The sequence below is a fragment of the Bos grunniens genome, chromosome 5, assembly GCF_055505025.1.
Source record: "Bos grunniens cultivar Pamir isolate PY7600 chromosome 5, Bosgru_T2T1.0, whole genome shotgun sequence".
NCBI classification, from domain to species: domain Eukaryota; kingdom Metazoa; phylum Chordata; class Mammalia; order Artiodactyla; family Bovidae; genus Bos; species Bos grunniens.
This window is the reverse complement of record NC_141169.1, coordinates 20,227,749-20,246,006: the sequence shown is the minus strand read 5'-3', so window position 1 is coordinate 20,246,006 and position 18,258 is coordinate 20,227,749. Positions and strand designations below refer to the sequence as shown.

At 35.8% G+C, this 18,258-nt stretch overlaps 1 protein-coding gene across 9 annotated transcripts in view; it reads left to right on the top strand.

The window, feature by feature from the left end:
- Nucleotides 1-17,734, top strand: part of ATP2B1 (ATPase plasma membrane Ca2+ transporting 1) — a 133,297-nt gene extending 115,563 nt beyond the window's left edge. For 4 of the 9 annotated variants that reach the window (XM_086403801.1, XM_086403803.1, XM_086403802.1 and 1 more), the window contains 7 exons: nucleotides 1,271-1,462; nucleotides 1,700-1,913; nucleotides 2,343-2,554; nucleotides 3,970-4,077; nucleotides 5,991-6,173; nucleotides 6,562-6,648; nucleotides 14,465-17,734. In XM_086403801.1, coding sequence (XP_086259927.1) covers nucleotides 1,271-1,462; nucleotides 1,700-1,913; nucleotides 2,343-2,554; nucleotides 3,970-4,077; nucleotides 5,991-6,173; nucleotides 6,562-6,648; nucleotides 14,465-14,776 — 1,308 coding nt within the window. In that variant the 3' untranslated portion in view covers nucleotides 14,777-17,734. Of the gene's footprint in view, nucleotides 1-1,270; nucleotides 1,463-1,699; nucleotides 1,914-2,342; nucleotides 2,555-3,969; nucleotides 4,078-5,990; nucleotides 6,174-6,561; nucleotides 6,716-14,464 lie in introns of all 9 variants that reach the window. The other 5 variants (XM_086403805.1, XM_086403807.1, XM_086403806.1 and 2 more) reach the window with 2 other exon arrangements.
- Nucleotides 17,735-18,258: the final 524 nt, after the last annotated feature.

Below are 18,258 nucleotides of genomic sequence, written 5' to 3'. Positions count from 1 at the left end.
GGGTGCCGTGAATTTTCAGTATCTTTCGGTCTCATCTCCTAGGATGATCAGATTTTCAGGAAGGAGTTTTCATATCTGCTGCCTACAGGGCACTCTCGATTTCTGGGAAACAAGCAGAAGAAGAGTACTGTACTCAGCAGTGCATGGTACCCTTGAGTCTGGAGTTTGCCGTTGGACCCTCTTTGGTCAGTTAGCAGGCAGTCTCCTGCCAGCCCAGGGAGTAGCAAAGTGCCCAGTTGTGTGACTTAGGGAGGGCCTCTGGGGCCCCAGTTGCCTTTTCTTTTAATTTTGTTATTAAAATGTAACACATACAGAAAAGTTTCTCTGTCATAAGTATGCACTGAATGGATTACCCCAAGTCAACAGACCTGTTCTGTGCAAGGCAAGAAATATGTTCTGTATTCACATATTCCTCACCCACACTCTCTTCTAATTACTGCTATGTCTCTCCACAGAGATAACCAGTATTCTGAAGATTCCCTTTGTCTGTTTTTGTACTTTGTACATTAGGATTATATGTTACATGTTATTTTTGAGTCCATCTTCCTTTATGCATTATTATTGTGAAATTCATCTGCATGGTTGCATAGAGCTGTGGTTCACTCATTTTTATTAATCCACAACTTATTCATCCATCCCGTTCCCCTGTTGAGAGACCCTGTTATTTTAGTGCGGACCTTCTAAGTACTTCTTCAGTGTCTTCAGTAAACGTAAGAATTTCTCCTGTTTTTATTCATGCCTTCACCTCTTCATCCGGTGCTGCAAGTCCTGAGCCTTACTTAGAAGAGTCCTGGGGTGCAAAAAGGCTGCTACTCTGCTCTCCCTACTGTTGCTTTAGGGTTCAGCTTTCTGGGTCTGTGAGTTTCTTAACTAGTTATCTGCTTTCCAACCTCTTACGATGTATCTCTTTTCCCACTAACTTTTAGCCTTTGTGAGTTTTTATTTTTTAATTTAAAAAAATCTTTTATGTGACTTTTGGAAGGAACTTGGGGTAGTACCTGTGTCCATTTCTCTCTCTCCTTTTTTTAACCCAAGTTGAACTTTATTATAAATGTCTCATTTATTATTTTCAATTTCTACTGAGATGAATGTCTTTCTGGGAGATAGTATCTTAGACTTAACTATATTACCGCCTTTTACAGTAAATGTAAGTCAATAATTATTAAGTATAATAGTAAATTTTTATTTGTAAAATACATATTATCCTTTCAAATATTTAAAAGTTGTGTTTTAAACATTCAGTCTAATTCACAGAAATTTTCTTTAATAGGGTATCGCTGGAACTGATGTAGCTAAAGAAGCATCTGATATTATTCTCACGGATGACAATTTTACAAGCATTGTTAAAGCAGTTATGTGGGGACGAAATGTCTATGACAGCATCTCAAAATTCCTTCAGTTCCAGCTTACTGTTAATGTAGTAGCTGTGATTGTTGCTTTCACGGGTGCCTGTATTACTCAGGTAGGTTGACAATTTGTTTATTAAAACTTGCTTATTTTAGAGCACAAATGTATAGAACCTGCCTTTTTTAAATATTTAAGTATTTAAATAAGTTCAAGCTTAGCATTTTAGGTTAATTACTATAGAAATGTAATTTTTAACTCCTGTACTTTAAGTTTTTAAATAGAAGTGGCTTCCTGGGAATTGCTGAATCCCTGGAAAGTTGTGAGTGTCTATTAAGAAACCTGTCTTTTCTAGGACTCACCACTTAAGGCTGTGCAGATGCTATGGGTAAATCTCATCATGGACACGCTTGCTTCCCTGGCTCTGGCGACCGAACCCCCCACTGAATCTCTCTTGCTTCGGAAACCGTATGGTAGAAATAAGCCTCTCATCTCACGCACAATGATGAAGAATATTTTGGGTCATGCATTCTATCAGCTTGTTGTAGTCTTCACACTCTTGTTTGCCGGTAAGAATTCAACGCCCAGTAAAGCTTCGGTTGTTCTGGTTCTGAGCTTATATTGCAGATTTTTCAAGAATGTATGTTATTTTTCTTTCTGGCTCCCCATTGATCTTTAATTTCTTCTGTCAGTGGATGCTTAGTACATTTTGAGAGGCAGTGTCATAGTAGTGGGAAGTAGAGTCCTGATTTCTTATCCTTGGCCCTACCACTAACTTAGATGTGATCTTGAACATGTCACCACAGTTCAGGGGGGCTTCAGTCTCCTTCCATATAAAATAAGAGAGTGGTACTGGAGGATCCCAGGTCCCTCACGACTCTTTCTGTGCTGCTGTTTGAGAGCAAAGAACGGTCTGGCTAGGTTTTATTGCATGCTTCCTTAAAATGTTCAGTTATTTTGTATGATAATTACAAAGCAATAATTTTTCATTCTTTCAGGAGAAAAGTTTTTTGATATTGATAGCGGAAGAAACGCTCCTTTGCATGCTCCTCCATCGGAACATTATACTATTGTTTTTAATACCTTTGTACTGATGCAACTTTTCAACGAAATAAATGCACGGAAAATTCACGGTGAAAGAAATGTGTTTGAAGGAATCTTTAATAATGCCATCTTCTGCACAATTGTTTTAGGCACTTTTGTGGTACAGGTGGGTAATTGTAAAAGAGAGTTTCAAATATGATTATTGTGTGGAGATCTTAGGTAAGCAGGTGGCTTATTCCAGAAATTACTTGACCTCAATGTGTGGGCCTTCTGTGTATGGCCTTGATGACATCAAAGAAGAATTTTAAATATCACAACTCAAGTGAAAATCTGCCCCGTCCTGAAGTTCTCCATGTGAATGAGTATATTAAACTAGGACTCCTTCAGTTGCACTACTGCTTCTGTGGCTGTGACACTGCTCACAGCAGTGTTTGCTCACGCTCACTGTTTCTGATTATTTATTCTACATTGCTTTTATGAAAACTGTTACAATGTTGATCTTATTTAAGGCCAGTCTTACAGCTAACCACTTCTTAGTCTACCTAGAGTGATCCCTTAATTGCTTCTAGCAATTAATAGCAGTTGTATTTCTACAGTTGAGTTCATTATTAAGTAATAATAGGTTTTGAAATAAGTATTTTAAAATCCACATGATTGAAATGACTGCATCCTGAGTTGGTTATATGCCAGTTTTATATTTTGTAATATTGTCAAAACAAAGCAGAAGAGAAGTGGAGGATGGGGTATGAACAGTGAGGTTGAGAAGGAATAGAAAGGACCGAATTTTGCCATTTTTTATAAAGACCATAATAAGGGCAAACTAAGCATCGCTTTACGTATGGTAAATTTTATGTAACTGTGTATTATACATATGTTTTATACCACCTTGGATTCTGTGGTACTCTTCTACGCAAACGAGTGTTAATAGCAGAATCTGCAATCAGAGCAGGTGGGTGAGTGGTGCGTGATCACATCAGGTCAGTAAACACAGTAAGATTTAAAAAGTGAGCTTTCAAGGATAGAATCAGACAGTGACGGTGCTAGTTTCAAAATGAAGATCTAAGAATTTTGAAGCATTTATTCATTCTATGCCTTGGGCACTGTGGATTCTGAAACCCAAAACTCTCAACTTAATTATTTCTCTGCAGACTGTTTCTGTTTTAGCTTTCAGTTTTTCTGTCAACTTGAGAGGAACTGTTGTTTGCTTAGTTGTTGTATAGTTTCTGGAAGTATTTTATTTAAAAGAAATCATTGTTCTTGATACACTAAAATGTTAGTTCCTACTTACTATCAAAGTTAGGTTTATTTTATCTGTTTTTAATATATGAGGATTGCAAAAACATAACTTCTTGTCTCTCTACCAAGCAAGTCTGATAACACTTAGTTGCTGGCATAGACTGATATGCCCAGGACAACTGATGGAAGTAAGGTCATTCTTCAGTGCCTTTGTGCTACTCAAAGCATGTCTGGATCAGCTATTTTGTTTGTTCATTACAAGTCCACAATGAGATATAAGGAGCATGGGTCAGAGTGTAAGTCAGCAACTTCACTAAATAAATTTATTCTTGATTATTCCTCCAGATAATAATTGTGCAGTTTGGTGGAAAACCTTTCAGTTGTTCAGAACTTTCAATAGAACAGTGGCTATGGTCAATATTCCTAGGAATGGGAACGTTACTCTGGGGCCAGGTAAAAAAATCTCATCACTTTTTGTTCAAACCTAAAGTGATTTTTTTTTTAAATTTCTAGTGTGTATGCTCTTTAATCAATTCTATAACTTGATTCTAAGTAGTTTTCATTCTGGGTCAAGAAAGAACATTCAGAGATTCTTTTTAATATAATATTTGCTCTAGTATGTCACTTGGTATTAATTATGATTATGCCTATGCAATAACACTAATTTCTTACATAGTCTTTTAACTTGTTTTTTAGAACAAGTTTTACAACTGTTACTAAAATGATACATTTATAACTGGTCAGAATGCTAATATCTGTATCTTTTGCTCTATGACCTACTTTGCATTTTCAGAATTAATATTTTAATAAAAATATTATATGCTTTAGCCTTTTTATCATTCTGTTATATAATTTCATAAAAATGTAGCATTAAAAAAATCTCGAGTTTCAGTTGATATGACAAATGTTTCCATAAAACTCCTGGTGTCTGGAAAAATAGGCCACAAAATGACATTTTAGATGATTTGAATTGAATGACTTTAACAGTGTACATATAAAATACACTGCCTCAAAAATGAGATGTCCTTCGTCTTCACGATGGGTAGCTGACTTGCAGATGTATGTCATTGTTTCTTAAAAGATAAGTGATAACAGTGTGTGTTCATTTTAAGTCTATTACCATCACTAGAAAACTGATAAGAGAATCTACTAACATTTTCATAAACGCAGGTTAGCACATGTTACAGTGTATAGTTGATGTGAACTAATTTATGGTTATTTTGCAAGTCAGACTAAACATTCAGATTGTACTTAACCTTAACCCAATCTTTACGTGCTTTTTATCTTTTTCTTTTGTTTCTAGGGTCTGAGCTTTCTCTTCTTACTCATTGTAAAGACCTTTTTTAACAGAAATCTTCTTTTAAGTAGGATCTGTACTAGGTCCACATTTTTCTTTAACTGTTCCAGTTACTTTATAATGTTCCCTCACAGGCAAAGCCAACCCCCCCAGCCTCCCCCGACATCTGGCTATTTTCAAGAAGAGGAAATTGAATATAGTGTACATGCCTAATAGGCATTAGTAGCTGTCTTTGGTTGACATTGTCTATTGATTTTTAGGTGCCATGGTAGAAAGCACTGATGTGTTAAAGTCAGGAAACCTAGGGTCTTAGTCACTCCATGAACAAGTCACTTTCTGTGTCTCTGAACCTGTTTCGTCTCTAAAATGAGGTGGTTGAACTAGAAGTTCTCGGAGCAGTTCTGATACTCACTGCATGCCTGTTTCTCCTAACTTCCTTAAGAAATGGCTGTTAACACTTACAAGTTAATACATATTGGTATTGTTCTATCTTTTATGTCTTCTGGGGCATTTGTTCCTGTTTGGTGTCATTCTCAATCAGTGTTAATCCAATTTTAAATAGTTATACTTTATGAAAATAAATACATTGGATAAATGTACTTTCAGTGTAGCCTCGAAGGTTTTCTGAACTTTAGTGTGTTTTTTCTTCATTGAATTCTTAACGCGCTAATGAAATGTAAACTTCTTTTGCATCCTATAAGATTGATTTTCATTTTATTTGAAATAAATATTAATATGAGTTTAAGTAAGTGTGTATATATATATGTATATCAAAGCATGGTTGGATAATTCATGGTCTTGAATGTCTTAAATAAAATTTGCAAATGTAATCAGGTTATTTTCATTCAGGGAAACTTTTGCCCTTCAAACTTAAATCTTTTGTGTAGCTAACAGAAGAATGTTTTTTGTTCTGAGAAAGAAGGCCTATGATGGACAAGATTTCATTGCTTCATTGGTAAAGCTAGTTGGCTCTTGAGTGCAGCTTTTCATTCCTTTTCTGTATTGAAGTTGATCAGTTTCATTGTATTTTGATATGGTTTGTTTCTAAGTTCTCTCCCCTGTGTTGTAGCTTATTTCAACAATTCCAACTAGCCGTTTAAAATTCCTCAAAGAAGCTGGTCATGGCACACAGAAGGAGGAAATACCCGAGGAGGAGTTAGCGGAGGATGTGGAAGAGATTGATCACGCTGAGCGGGAGTTGCGGCGTGGCCAGATCTTGTGGTTTAGAGGTCTGAACAGAATCCAGACACAGGTATGGGCCTGGTGGAGAGGTAGGAGAGACAATGGGAGCGGGAGCCAAGGGCCTTTGGAGCTGGGGAGGAGGTTTGAATGTGCTCCTTTGCTTCCTTTCTAGCCTCCCCAACCCACAGAACTTACTCTTTTGAAAAATAGTACTGGTGCTTGGAATGAGTGCAAGTTTTAACTGACCACGAAAGAATGTGTCCGTATGCCCCTAAGCTCCTTTTCTCCTAGCTTTTTTTCCACCCCCTTCATCTCCAAATGCTCCTCTTGCCTATTTATCTGCTCTGTAAAAAGTGCCTTTTTCTTTACTTTTTATATGTTGATAGATGGAATGGTCCTTTCTCTTGTTCTCTCTCTCTCTTGCTGAGCAAGCTGTCACAATCTCTGATTCCTTGCAGATGGATGTAGTGAATGCTTTCCAGAGTGGAAGTTCCATTCAGGGGGCACTAAGGCGGCAACCCTCCATCGCCAGCCAGCATCATGATGTAACAAATATTTCTACCCCTACACATGTAGTGTTTTCCTCTTCTACTGCTTCTACTACTGTGGGGTGTGAGTGTGTGTTCCTAAGTGCATGAAATTAACATCTCCTACTTCACACACCTAACGTTTCTCATTTTCTCCTTAATGTTTGAATTCATTGTTCAGGCTTTTCATAAAGCTTTCTTTTCGTAAAGTGGATTGAGACCTCAAAGTGTTGTCCTTGTTGTCGTTTTATTTCTTAGAGGGCTAGATAACAGGTGGAACAATTGCAACCAAAGATCAGACATGAAATCTTTGTCTCTACGCTAACTCTGGTAGTTAATACGGGGAATAAAACTGTAGCTTAGAATTTGTGAAACGACTATAAATTTTTGAGTATATGCCTTTAAACATATTCCATTCTGCATGATTCCCAAAAGCATGTGATTTGAAACTGATCTAACAGAACCAAGAAATTGTGTTTTTAAAGCTGAAAATGAACGTAGTGCCTTGACTTGTATCTTGATCAGTTTAGAAAGTAAGTTGGTACCCTGAAGAAAAGTTCTGAGCGTATACGCAGGTGTTTGCCTTCTTAGACTTCCCTGGTGGCTCAGACGGTAAAGTATCTGCCTCCAATGTGGGAGACCCAGGTTTGATCCCTGGGTCGGCAAGATCCTCTGGAGAAGGAAATGGCAACCCACTCCAGTACTCTTGCCTGGAAAATCCCATAGACAGAGCAGTGTGGTAGGCTACAGTCCATGGGGTCGCAAGGAGTCGGACACGACTGAGTGACTTCACTTCACTCACTTGCCTCCTTAGCCTAGACTTTGTGGGCTTGCTGTGAATTTTTTATTTATTTTGTTTTGTTTTGAAGTGGAAACCCTGTAGAAGCTTCTAAGTTCTTTGATATTTATGTGAGTTTTTTTTTTTTTCATTTATACAATCAATTTAAAATTGCTTCCTAGATAAGATATTCTATTGAGTTTTCCAAAGTAGGGAAAATGCACTAAAAATTTTTTTTACTCAATTTTTTTTTTTTTTTAAGTTTACTCAGCTCTCCCACCACTGCCCACCTCCCACCTCCTGCAGCAACCATTTGTTTTTTTAATATCTGTGAGCTTGGTTTTGGCGGGGGGGGGGGCGTTTAATATGTCACATATACATGTAAGAGAAACCATACGGTATATGTCTTTCTCTGTCTGATTTATTTCATTTAGGATAATAATACTCTCAGGGTTCATCTGTGTTATCACAAATGTCCAGAATCCCTTCTTTTTTATGGTTAAATACTATTCATGTGTGTGTCCACCATACTTTGTTTATCCATTCATTCATCAGAGAACACTTTGGTTGTTTCCATTTCATCCTAACAGATGTGAAGTAATACCTCGTTGTGATTTTGCCTTGCATTTCTGTGATGATTAACGATATTGAGCATCTTTTCATGTACCACTTGGCCATTTGTATATATTTTTTGGGAAAATGGCTGTTCAGATCTTTTGACCATATTTGGGGGTTTTGTTATTGATTTGTATAGATTTTGAAATATATATATATTTTGAATATTTGCCCCATATCATATACATAGATTTGCAAATATTCTCTCACATTTTATGAGAACAAAATGGTGCCTTTTCATTTTGGTCATGGTTTTCATTGATGCGTAGAAACTTTTCAGTTTGATGTAATCCCACTTGTTTATTTTTCCTTTTATGCTTTTGGTGTCAGATTCAAAAATTCGTCATCAAAACCTATGTCAAGAAGCTTAGCATCTATGTTTTTTCTAGGAGCTTTATGGTTTCCATGTCTCATATTAAAGTCATTATAATTCTGAGTGCATTTTTGTGTGTGATGTAAGAGATTGGTCCAGTGTCGTTCTTTTGCATGTGGTTGTCCCACTTTCCTAACACCATCTATTGAAGAGACTGACTTTCCCCACTGTATATTCTTGATTCCTTTGTTGTAAATTAATTGATCGCCTATGCATGGGTTTATTTCTGGGGTCTCTGTTCTTGTCCACTGATCTGTATCTCCATTTGTATACAAACTCATGCCAATATCATACTGTTTTAATTACTGTATCTTTGTAATGCAGTTGAAATCAGGGAGTGTAATGCCTCTGGCTTTGTTTTTATTTCTCAAGATTGCCTTGGCTATTCAGGGTCTTTTGTGATTCCATACAAATTTTAGGATTTTTTGTTCTATTTCTGTGAAAAATGCCATTGGAATTTTGCTAGGGATTACATTGAATCTGTATTGCTTTGGGTAGCATGCACATTTTAACACTATTAATCCTTCCAGCCTATGAAAATGGAGTATCTTTTCATTTATTTGTGTCATCTTCAGTTTCTTTTATTAATGTCTTGTAGTTTTCAGTATACAGGTCTTTCACTTCCTTGGTTAAATTTATTCCTAGATACTTTATTATTTTTAATGCAATTGTAAATGAGATTTGTTTTCTTAATTTCCCTTTCATGTAGTTATTAGTGTAAAGAAATATAACAGATTGTTGCATTTTAGTAAACTCTCCAGAAGTCTTATAACCTTTATCATCCTTACTCTGAATTAGCTTGTTGATTCCATGGTGGATTCTCAGTATATTGGAAACATTAAAGATATAAACACACCCACCCCCTCATCCGTACCCTCCAACTCAGTTGAGATACCTGATTTGGGCAGTGACTTATCTTTTCCATTCGATCTTTAGCCAGTGAGAGACTAAAGAGGAATCTTGGGAAACGTTGTTGTTCAGTCACTCCCTTGTGTCCAACTCTTTGCAACCCTACAGACTGCAGCATACCAGGCTTTCCTGTCCTTCACCATCTTCCAGAGTTGGCTCAAGCTCACGTCCATTGGGAAACTGGGGAGAGGATAAATTAAGGGAGAAAATAATGCTGTTTAAAAAAAAAAAAAAAGACTGTTCACTCAAGAGTCTGCCTGTTCACTGTTTGCTTAAGTAATTTTCATTTGTTATTTTTGACAGTGTTGCACAGCAGGCAGAATAGGAACCATCCCCATTTGACAGGTGTGAAAGCTGACTTAGAGTTTGAATGACGTGTCCATAGCCAATAAGCAGAGGCAGCATGATGTAGAAGAAAGAGCACCCAGGTGCTGAAAAGACAAACTGACCGTGTAACTTTAGGCATGTTATATCTTTAGGGTGACTGACTTTAGGATGTTACATTTATATGTATGGACAGATAGGAATCTTCCTCTTAGAAGTTACCGTGGTGCCACCTGCTTGAATGACGTGGAATAGGCAGCCTTAGGCCTGGCCTTAGGCCCGGGACGGCTGATGTCGCTTGCATCCCTCCCTCATCTGGATTCCACATGACTCCTGGCTTTCGAGGGCATGTTACCACTCAGGCCTTCACCTCCTGCTCTTAGTGTTCACTTTGTTGTATTTCATAAACACTGCAAGGCCTACCACATGCTCTGGAACCTCCCGACTTTGTCCTCTAGGGAGAGAAGCAGATGAGATAGGAATTTCGACATGGTGATGAAACTGTTAGGAGTCTTCGCCCTTCCCTGAGATGTCAGGGAAAATTATCTAAGGAAATGACTCGCAAGCTGACCCTTTGATAGAATTTGTTGGTTGAGGAAAGCAGATCCCAGCTGATATAGTTTAAAACTAAAAGAGTAATGAAATGAAGGAGTTGATGAGGCTGGAATGGAAAGTAAGCTTCTATGTATATCCACAAGGAGGAGCCAGACTGAGACTTAATCCTGATACATTCCCTCCCCTCAAAACTGAAAAATTGCAAACTGATAGGCAAGTTGAAAGGTTAATCCATACAAAATCCCTTTGCCTGGATTTACCACTTCTTAATGTTTTATGATGTCTGCTTTATCTTTATAATAGTATATACCATTTTATCTAATACACAGTCCATATTTAGATTTCTTCATTTGCCCCCAAAATGTCATATATTACAGCTTTTTTGATCCTGGATCCAAGAAAGGACATTCAATAGTGTATGTTATGACTCTTCTCTCCTTTAACCTGGATCCATTTTCTCTACCTTTATTTTTCATAACATTGATTTTCTTTTTTAAAAATCCAGGCAGATTGTTTTATAAAGTGTCCTACATTCTGAATTTAATTGTTTGCTCTTGATTAGCTTTAAGTTAAACTTTTGACAAGTTTTATCTAGTAGGTAGTATAAATTCTGTTGATTTTTATTTTAGCAAAATTTTAAATAGTTGACTTTTTCACTAGGTGTGGTATCATATTAATTGTATTTCTCTGTATAATTGGGTCCCAGGCTTTATATTAAATATCAAATCAATCACAAGCTCTGTTTTAAGTCTTACACACCCACACCTGCTGCAGACTCTTTTTTGATGCACAACTCTGTATGAAACCTCTGAGTTGCTGGGCACAGGTAGCCAGGATAATGGTGTTAATTCATTTAATGGGAGGTTTAATTTTATCACTGGGTTCCTGCCCTAGTAGAGAATAATCTTAGGAATATCTATGTCAAACTTTGACTCTTTTTTATAACCTCTTTTTTAAATTGGAGTATAGTTAATTTACAATGTTGCATTAGTTTCAGTGGTATAGCAGAGTGATTGTTAGACGTATATATCCATTCTTTTTCAAATTATTTTCCATTATAGATTATTACAAGATATTGAATATAGCCCTCTGTGCTATGCAGTAGGTACTATCTGGCACTTGACAGAAAATATTTTCCAGCCCCTATTCCAGATAATTAAAACATTAGCTATTACCAGGTCTCACTTTGAGAAAATTTGATGTACAAAGACACAACTTTGAAAAGCAACCTAGAATTTTCTTTCCTTGCAAAGTACCTTTTACTTTACCATTGAAATTCTTTAATTTATAGTGCGTATAGTAAATGGATGATGACAAATTTCAGGAAAAGTCTGTTGTAGAAGGTAAAACAGAACTGTCTCCTGTGTACCATGTTTTGGTCAGTAATATTCTTTTCTCCTATCAAAAGTTAGGATTATATTTAAGAAAATGGGTGGTTTAGCATGGTACATGATCTTACTTTGCTAGATTTAATGTAGTGCTTACCTTGGTAATCACTTTCAGTTTCCTAAAATTACTTTATTATTATAATAATCATTTCAATGTATTATTTGCCATCTGTGCCTCATGCCTCGGATTTTTTTCTCTCAATAATTTATTCTTTAAAATTTTTTCTTGACATAGGAATTGTTGAATTTTCCTTAAATAGTGTTGTACATAGGAGGTCTTAATTTCTATTAAAAGAATAACATTTAAAGACTGGATTAAATAAACAGTAGGGGTTGGATTATCAAAAATAGGTAATCAGTTTCTGCTTAAACTGATTTCTTTGTGGTATTAAAATAATTTTCTATCTACCTACAGTATAATGCACGCAATTGTGCTTTTTCATCACTCAGAATTACTACTGTTCTGTGAGAATTTTACCTATAGAAAGTTATAGAGATGAGAGCAAATATAACTAGCTCAGTGGCATGCCTTAGGTCGGGTGCTTTCTTATTTAACGAGCAGGAAGTGAACTAAATTTGTTTCAGTGACCCCTGGTTAATCTAGATGTTGTTTTGTGTGCCTAATATGAGAACTGTTACTTGAAAATTATATTGCTTTGGAGCATTTCTAAGCTTCCCGTGTACTGTGCTGACCCTAATCTTAGGAAGTACCTTATTCTAGTAAAGTTAGTTATAAAGTTAATGTCCGTGTATTCTTTCATTGACTTGAAAGAACCTGGAGTTGGGAGTCCAGAAACCTTAGCTCTGAGGCTTTCTGCACTAATTTGGAGTGACCTGGAAAGGCAGCCACCTGTCTTCAGTTACTCGGTTGTATTATTTGTAAAGTGGTTGAAATAAACTATCTCAAATATCCTTTCAAGCTTGGATATTCTAGGATAACATAATAAATTTTGTCAGAGAGGGGGAAAAAATTGAAAAACTTCAGTGGAAAGGAATCCGATTTCAGCTGTCACAGGTGTGTGTGATTGTATGTACAAATAGACTTGCTGCCCTCACCTGCTTGTTACTTTTTACACTCTACCCCTCCTGGAGCTTTGCTAAACTCCCAGATCTGTAACTTACACCCATAACTTTCTTCTGAACTCTTAATATTTTCACTTTGGTTGTTTAACAAATTTAACATGTTTCAAAAATTGATTCATTTTCCCCGTGATTCTTCACTACTCTCCTCTACCCAGACTGGTCAGAACAAAAGAGAGACCTCAACTGCTTCTCGAGCTCTATTAGCAATACCAGCAAACAAGTCCAATAAGCAGCAACTTCAGAGTCACGTTAAGCAGCTCATCACCCACCAGATAGGCTAGCTGGTCCTCCAGTTCGTATTCTCTGTGCATACTGGCCACTGACAGCAGCAAACACGGGAGTGCAGGAATCGCTCCAAAATCTTGATTTCAGTTCCTTTGGTTAAAGTCTCAGAAGTGGGGATCTGGAAGAGTCAAACGCATATGAGTAGAGTAGAATGGGGATTACCAGGGGGAGGGGCAATTGCAAGATGCTGTTCAGGGAGTGGAGAGTTTCAGTTATGCAAGATGAATGAGTTCCGGAAGTCTGATGTATAGCATGGTGACTGTAGGTAACAACACTACTGTCTACTTGAAATTGGCTAGGAGAGTCCAACCTCAGGTGTTCTCAACACACAGAGACAGTGACTGTTTCATGCTGTAGATGTGTATCAAATAGTCTTGTATGCCTTAAATATATGCAGTAAAAAAGTGGGCATAAATTGTTACATTTTTACAAAATAAATTGAAATATCTCCGTGAATAAATTTATTTTTTGAATACCATTGTTTTATGAAGTGATTTTGGTGACTTAGGACTTTAATCATCTTTTTTCCTGAAATGTCAGTGTCAGTTATATCTGGATAACTGACATAATAAATAATAATAATCCAATTATTTGGGGTTTTTTTTTTAAGTCTTTATGATACTGAATTAATGAGACCCCGAGTCTGTGTGTTTAGTAATGTATTTGAGTTGATTACTCATTGACCTCTTTTCTTCCATTTAGCAGAATTCTGAGAAGGAAGATGAATTGTTGGTCTGTGTGTTTAAGGGTGAAAATGCTTGAACACTTTTTCTTCTCCTTGGGAAATTTTTCATAAAAGAATCTCAGAAAGTTTTTTGTTTTATTTTAAATCTGTTCTTTCTAGTGGAGTGTAGTACATAAACTTATCTAAGTTTTATCATTATAGAGAAAAACACTAACACTTTATAGACAAATGGCATATACTCAAATATTTATAGCTGTTTAATGGCATTTCATAGATATTTATTTGGGTTTTGTTTTTTTTTTTTTAAATTAAGGGTGTAGTGGGGTAGATGTGAGTTCATTGTGGCATTCAGCTTATATTTGCTTGGCTTTTTCATAGTCGGTGACTCCCTAATTCCTAGCATGATGAGTAGTAACCCTCTGTGCTTGACTTCGTTTAACTTATTTGAATTGTTTTTAAAAATTATATTTCTTTTATTTAAAAAATCAGCTAACGCTTGTGTATGGTTAATTTTATGTTTGTTTTCTCTTTGGTTTTGTTTTCTTAGGGAAAAATATCCTATAAAATGGCTATTAAATTCTTAGCCAGTGACAATGAGATATTCTTAGCATTACTTTGAATTCTATTCCCCTTAATTCTTAGAGTATGTGGTTTTGTTGTTCTGTAGTGTCCTACTAAAATATTCATTTTTTTTACAGTGTATTGCAAGTTCCACTGCATTACATGCAAATATGATTCACTCATCCCTAGCTGTTTGTGGATTCAGACTCATAAATGAACCATTTTTAAATTAAGGTAACAGCGTACTGATATGTTTCTGTGTTTTCTGATATTTACAGATTCGAGTGGTGAATGCATTTCGTAGTTCTTTATATGAAGGGTTAGAAAAACCGGAATCAAGAAGTTCAATTCACAACTTTATGACACATCCTGAGTTTAGGATAGAAGATTCAGAGCCTCATATTCCCCTTATTGATGACACTGATGCTGAAGATGATGCTCCTACAAAACGTAACTCCAGTCCTCCACCCTCTCCCAACAAAAATAACAATGCTGTTGACAGCGGGATTTACCTTACAATAGAAATGAACAAGTCTGCTACCTCTTCATCCCCAGGAAGCCCACTACATAGTTTGGAAACATCACTCTGATTGTAAGCTGAACGTTAACACACTAGCTGCATTGTAAAGAAACAAATTGAAACTGGGTCTTTTCACATATTGTGACGGACAAGATAGTATTCTTGTCTCTGGACTTCAACAGAAGACATACTTGTACGAATGTAGATTTATTTTTTTAAAAAAAAAAGCAAAGCTTTCTGCCAGACTGAGGGTGCTTTTTGGGGGGTGGGAGAAATGAACTGACAGATAAACAGTAACTCAGCATAAGTCGACCTGTGGATCATCAGTAGAACCTAAGAATGGTCCTGAACAGTATATTAGCAAAGTTTTAGTTGATCTCAATCCTTGATGGGAGAGAGGGAGGAATAAAGCTGGGCAAGCAAGCAAAGAGCCCTGGATCATTGAATTGATGCTTTAATTTCTGCTGTTGGCTGTTAATAATTTGGATTATTTATGTTTATAAATGATGCAGATCTGTTTACAAGGTTTGTAGATACTTTTTTTGTTCCTGTTCATAGATGGGACGCTTCCTTATAACTGATGCAGAGATAAAATTAGTCCTTCAAATACTGCTGTATTTTCAGGAAAAAAAAGGAGGGGGGGGTGTTTCTATTGAAACTGTACTAAATTTTTGCCTACAATTTACCTTGTTAAATACTGTAGATAAATTGCTAATACTAATAGCCAAATAGATAACACTAATGCTTTGTTTAAAAAAAAACAACAACAAAAAAACAAAACAAAAAAAAAACATGAGCAGTGGTGTTCTAATGAAGTTATGGCATCTGTCTTAATTAGTTTCTTAAATACATTTACTACTTAATGGTTTTGAAACAACTGTTTAATTTTTAAAATTTTTGAAAACTTGCTAATAACCTTTGTTCAGAATTTAGTAGATTGTTTAATGCAGGATATCAACGACATAATGAAAGATGCTTGAAATGCTTTTGTTATTTCAGGCAAATCAAATTAAATCAAACTATCAAACTACAAGAGAATTTTAGTCCTTTTTGTTTTTGTCTGAACATGTTAGTTCAGTGATGTCTTGGTGAACTGTGAGTGAACTGTATTGATTTTATTTTTTTCTAATAAATCCTTAGAAACCTTCATACAGCATGAGGGCTGTTGGCATTTTGAAAAAGGTTAATAAGTAGAAGCATACATGTTTTCCTTTTGTTTTTGAAACTTGTTTGTAAACATAAATATGCCCTTTTATTAAATAAATACACAGCAATTTTTTTTAAAAAGAACTTTCAGCTTCTTTACTCAATTCTGCCTATGTGGTGCATCGGTCTGTTCTCTTTAACTGCAATTGGAATAAATTTCAAGATGGTAACAGCCCCATGAGGTACCCTCTTTAATTCCTTGGTGGCAGTCTACTAGAAGCAGATTAAGAAAATCATTGCAGTTTGACATGTTCTTCATAGAGTTTATTTAGTTTGCCTAAAATAGTCTCAGTTTAAAAAAAAAAAATAACAACCGCCATTGTCTCGGATACATTTGTTTTCATTCTTAAGTGGCCAAATAACAAATTAGTTAAAATGATAATGTGAAAAGATGGGAAAGGCCCTAAAAATATATATTTAGATGTATTACTTAACCGTATGCTGGAATGCCTGTCTCTAAGCCAGTTGGATTTTTCAAGTCTTTATTTCTTTGGTCTGCCTTCTCCCCTCTTTGGCCTCTGTCTTTACCATTTAGGAACTGGCACTGTGTTAGGGCCCAGATTTCACCAGATATATAATCCTCAGGCTGACATAAAGTTTACAAGGACTACTACAACATCTGAAAATGCTGACCCAGCAAAGAAACATTTAGTTGATGGTGCTTGGTATTTTTGGTGGGTCGGGGAGAATCTTTTTCTCTCCAGCAATCCTTTGCAGTTATCCTCTGCAAGACTTAGAAACACGTTGGCTCTGTCAGCATTTGTAATTGTACATTACTCATCAGGTATTTAGAGTGAATCGTACTGTAAAAAGAGGTAGCATGATATGCTGGAAAGCGTACTAGGCTAGGAATCAAGACCTGGTTTCTAGTCTGGGTTTTGCTATTAATGTGCTGCATGACCTTGGGAAAATCATCTCCCCTACAAGAGGGTGGTGGACTAGACTATCTCAAAGAACCCTTTTCGACTCTAAAAATTTATCCTGTCAACTGGAGAGCCTACGAGGCATAGGGAATAGAGAAAAGGGAAGTGTTTTCAGTTTTCTTTTTTATTTTGATTATGCTTAAATATGAATGTAATTACCAAAAGATATAGAAGTGCATGTGCTTTGGAGGGTTTGTATTGAGCTTTTACAGTATTCATTTTTCAACTTAAGGCAATGGCTTTTTACACCAACTCTAATCCATAAACGGGTCTTATGACATCCATGAAGTAGTAGCAAGACATGCTTAGTGTGTATTTCTCTCTGAGACACTGTAATTTCTACCAGAAATTTCCAGAGCATTATGTAAGTAGGAAAAAATGCAAGCAAGCTGTTAAAGATCTTGGATCCCATTATATAGTATGTATAGCTGAAATCAGCATCTGTAATTCAATCACTTTCTCTTTTATCCTCTAACCAAAAAATTGTTTAATTTTGCATCCCAAATGTTTTTAATCTTTGTATATTTTTTAAAAATCTTTTTCTCCTCATCATTGCCTTTTTTGTGGTTGTAAATAGACTTACTTGCACTTTGAAGATGAGTTACTCCTTGTCATCTTATAAATATGTGATATGGTAATTTTCATAACAGATGTCAGTTTTGAACCAAGAAATGGCAATTTGTTTATAAGAAAAAAAAAAACTGGCTTCATTTCTGTGAAACTGCTCTTTGAAAATTTCTTTTTACACGTGTAAGCCAACTGAGATACCGTGATGGTGTTGATTTCTTTCAATGATGCTTACCATCTATTTTAGCCACTGAGCCTTTTATTATTTGTCTATTTGTAAAGTTTATTTGTCTTAACTCATTTAATAAATATACTGTTTATCTGTTTCTGAATGGGGACTGACTGAACTTTTTGAATATTTAAGTTAATCTGAACATCATATTTTGAAATTACTTTTTTCTACTTGAAATTTTAAAAATCTATAATTTATGAGAATTCTGTAATGTACTTGAAATGTTATGGTTCTGTTACAGTGAATCAGTGGCCTAATATGCATGATCTTGCCCCTAGAATGAACGTGGGTATGTTGTCCATTCTCTCATGCCCACCGTCTTTAATCTTTGTAGCTCAAGAGTTAATTTCTCCAGTCCAGGGGAAAGTAAAGTTTTGGTTTTAGAAAAGATTATATTTTCACATTAACTGTAAGACCTGATTTTTTCATTAACTAATCCAAACTTGTCAATAGCAATTATCTGAAGTTTATGGTAACAAAATTAGTCAATCTGCCCTCTGCTGGTATTTTTATAATAAATTTTTAACATAAATTAGCAACTTTGAACTACTGAGAAAACTTTGAATGGTTACAAATACTATACTTTTCCATTAGTAAATATTATTCAACTAATGAGTATATGAT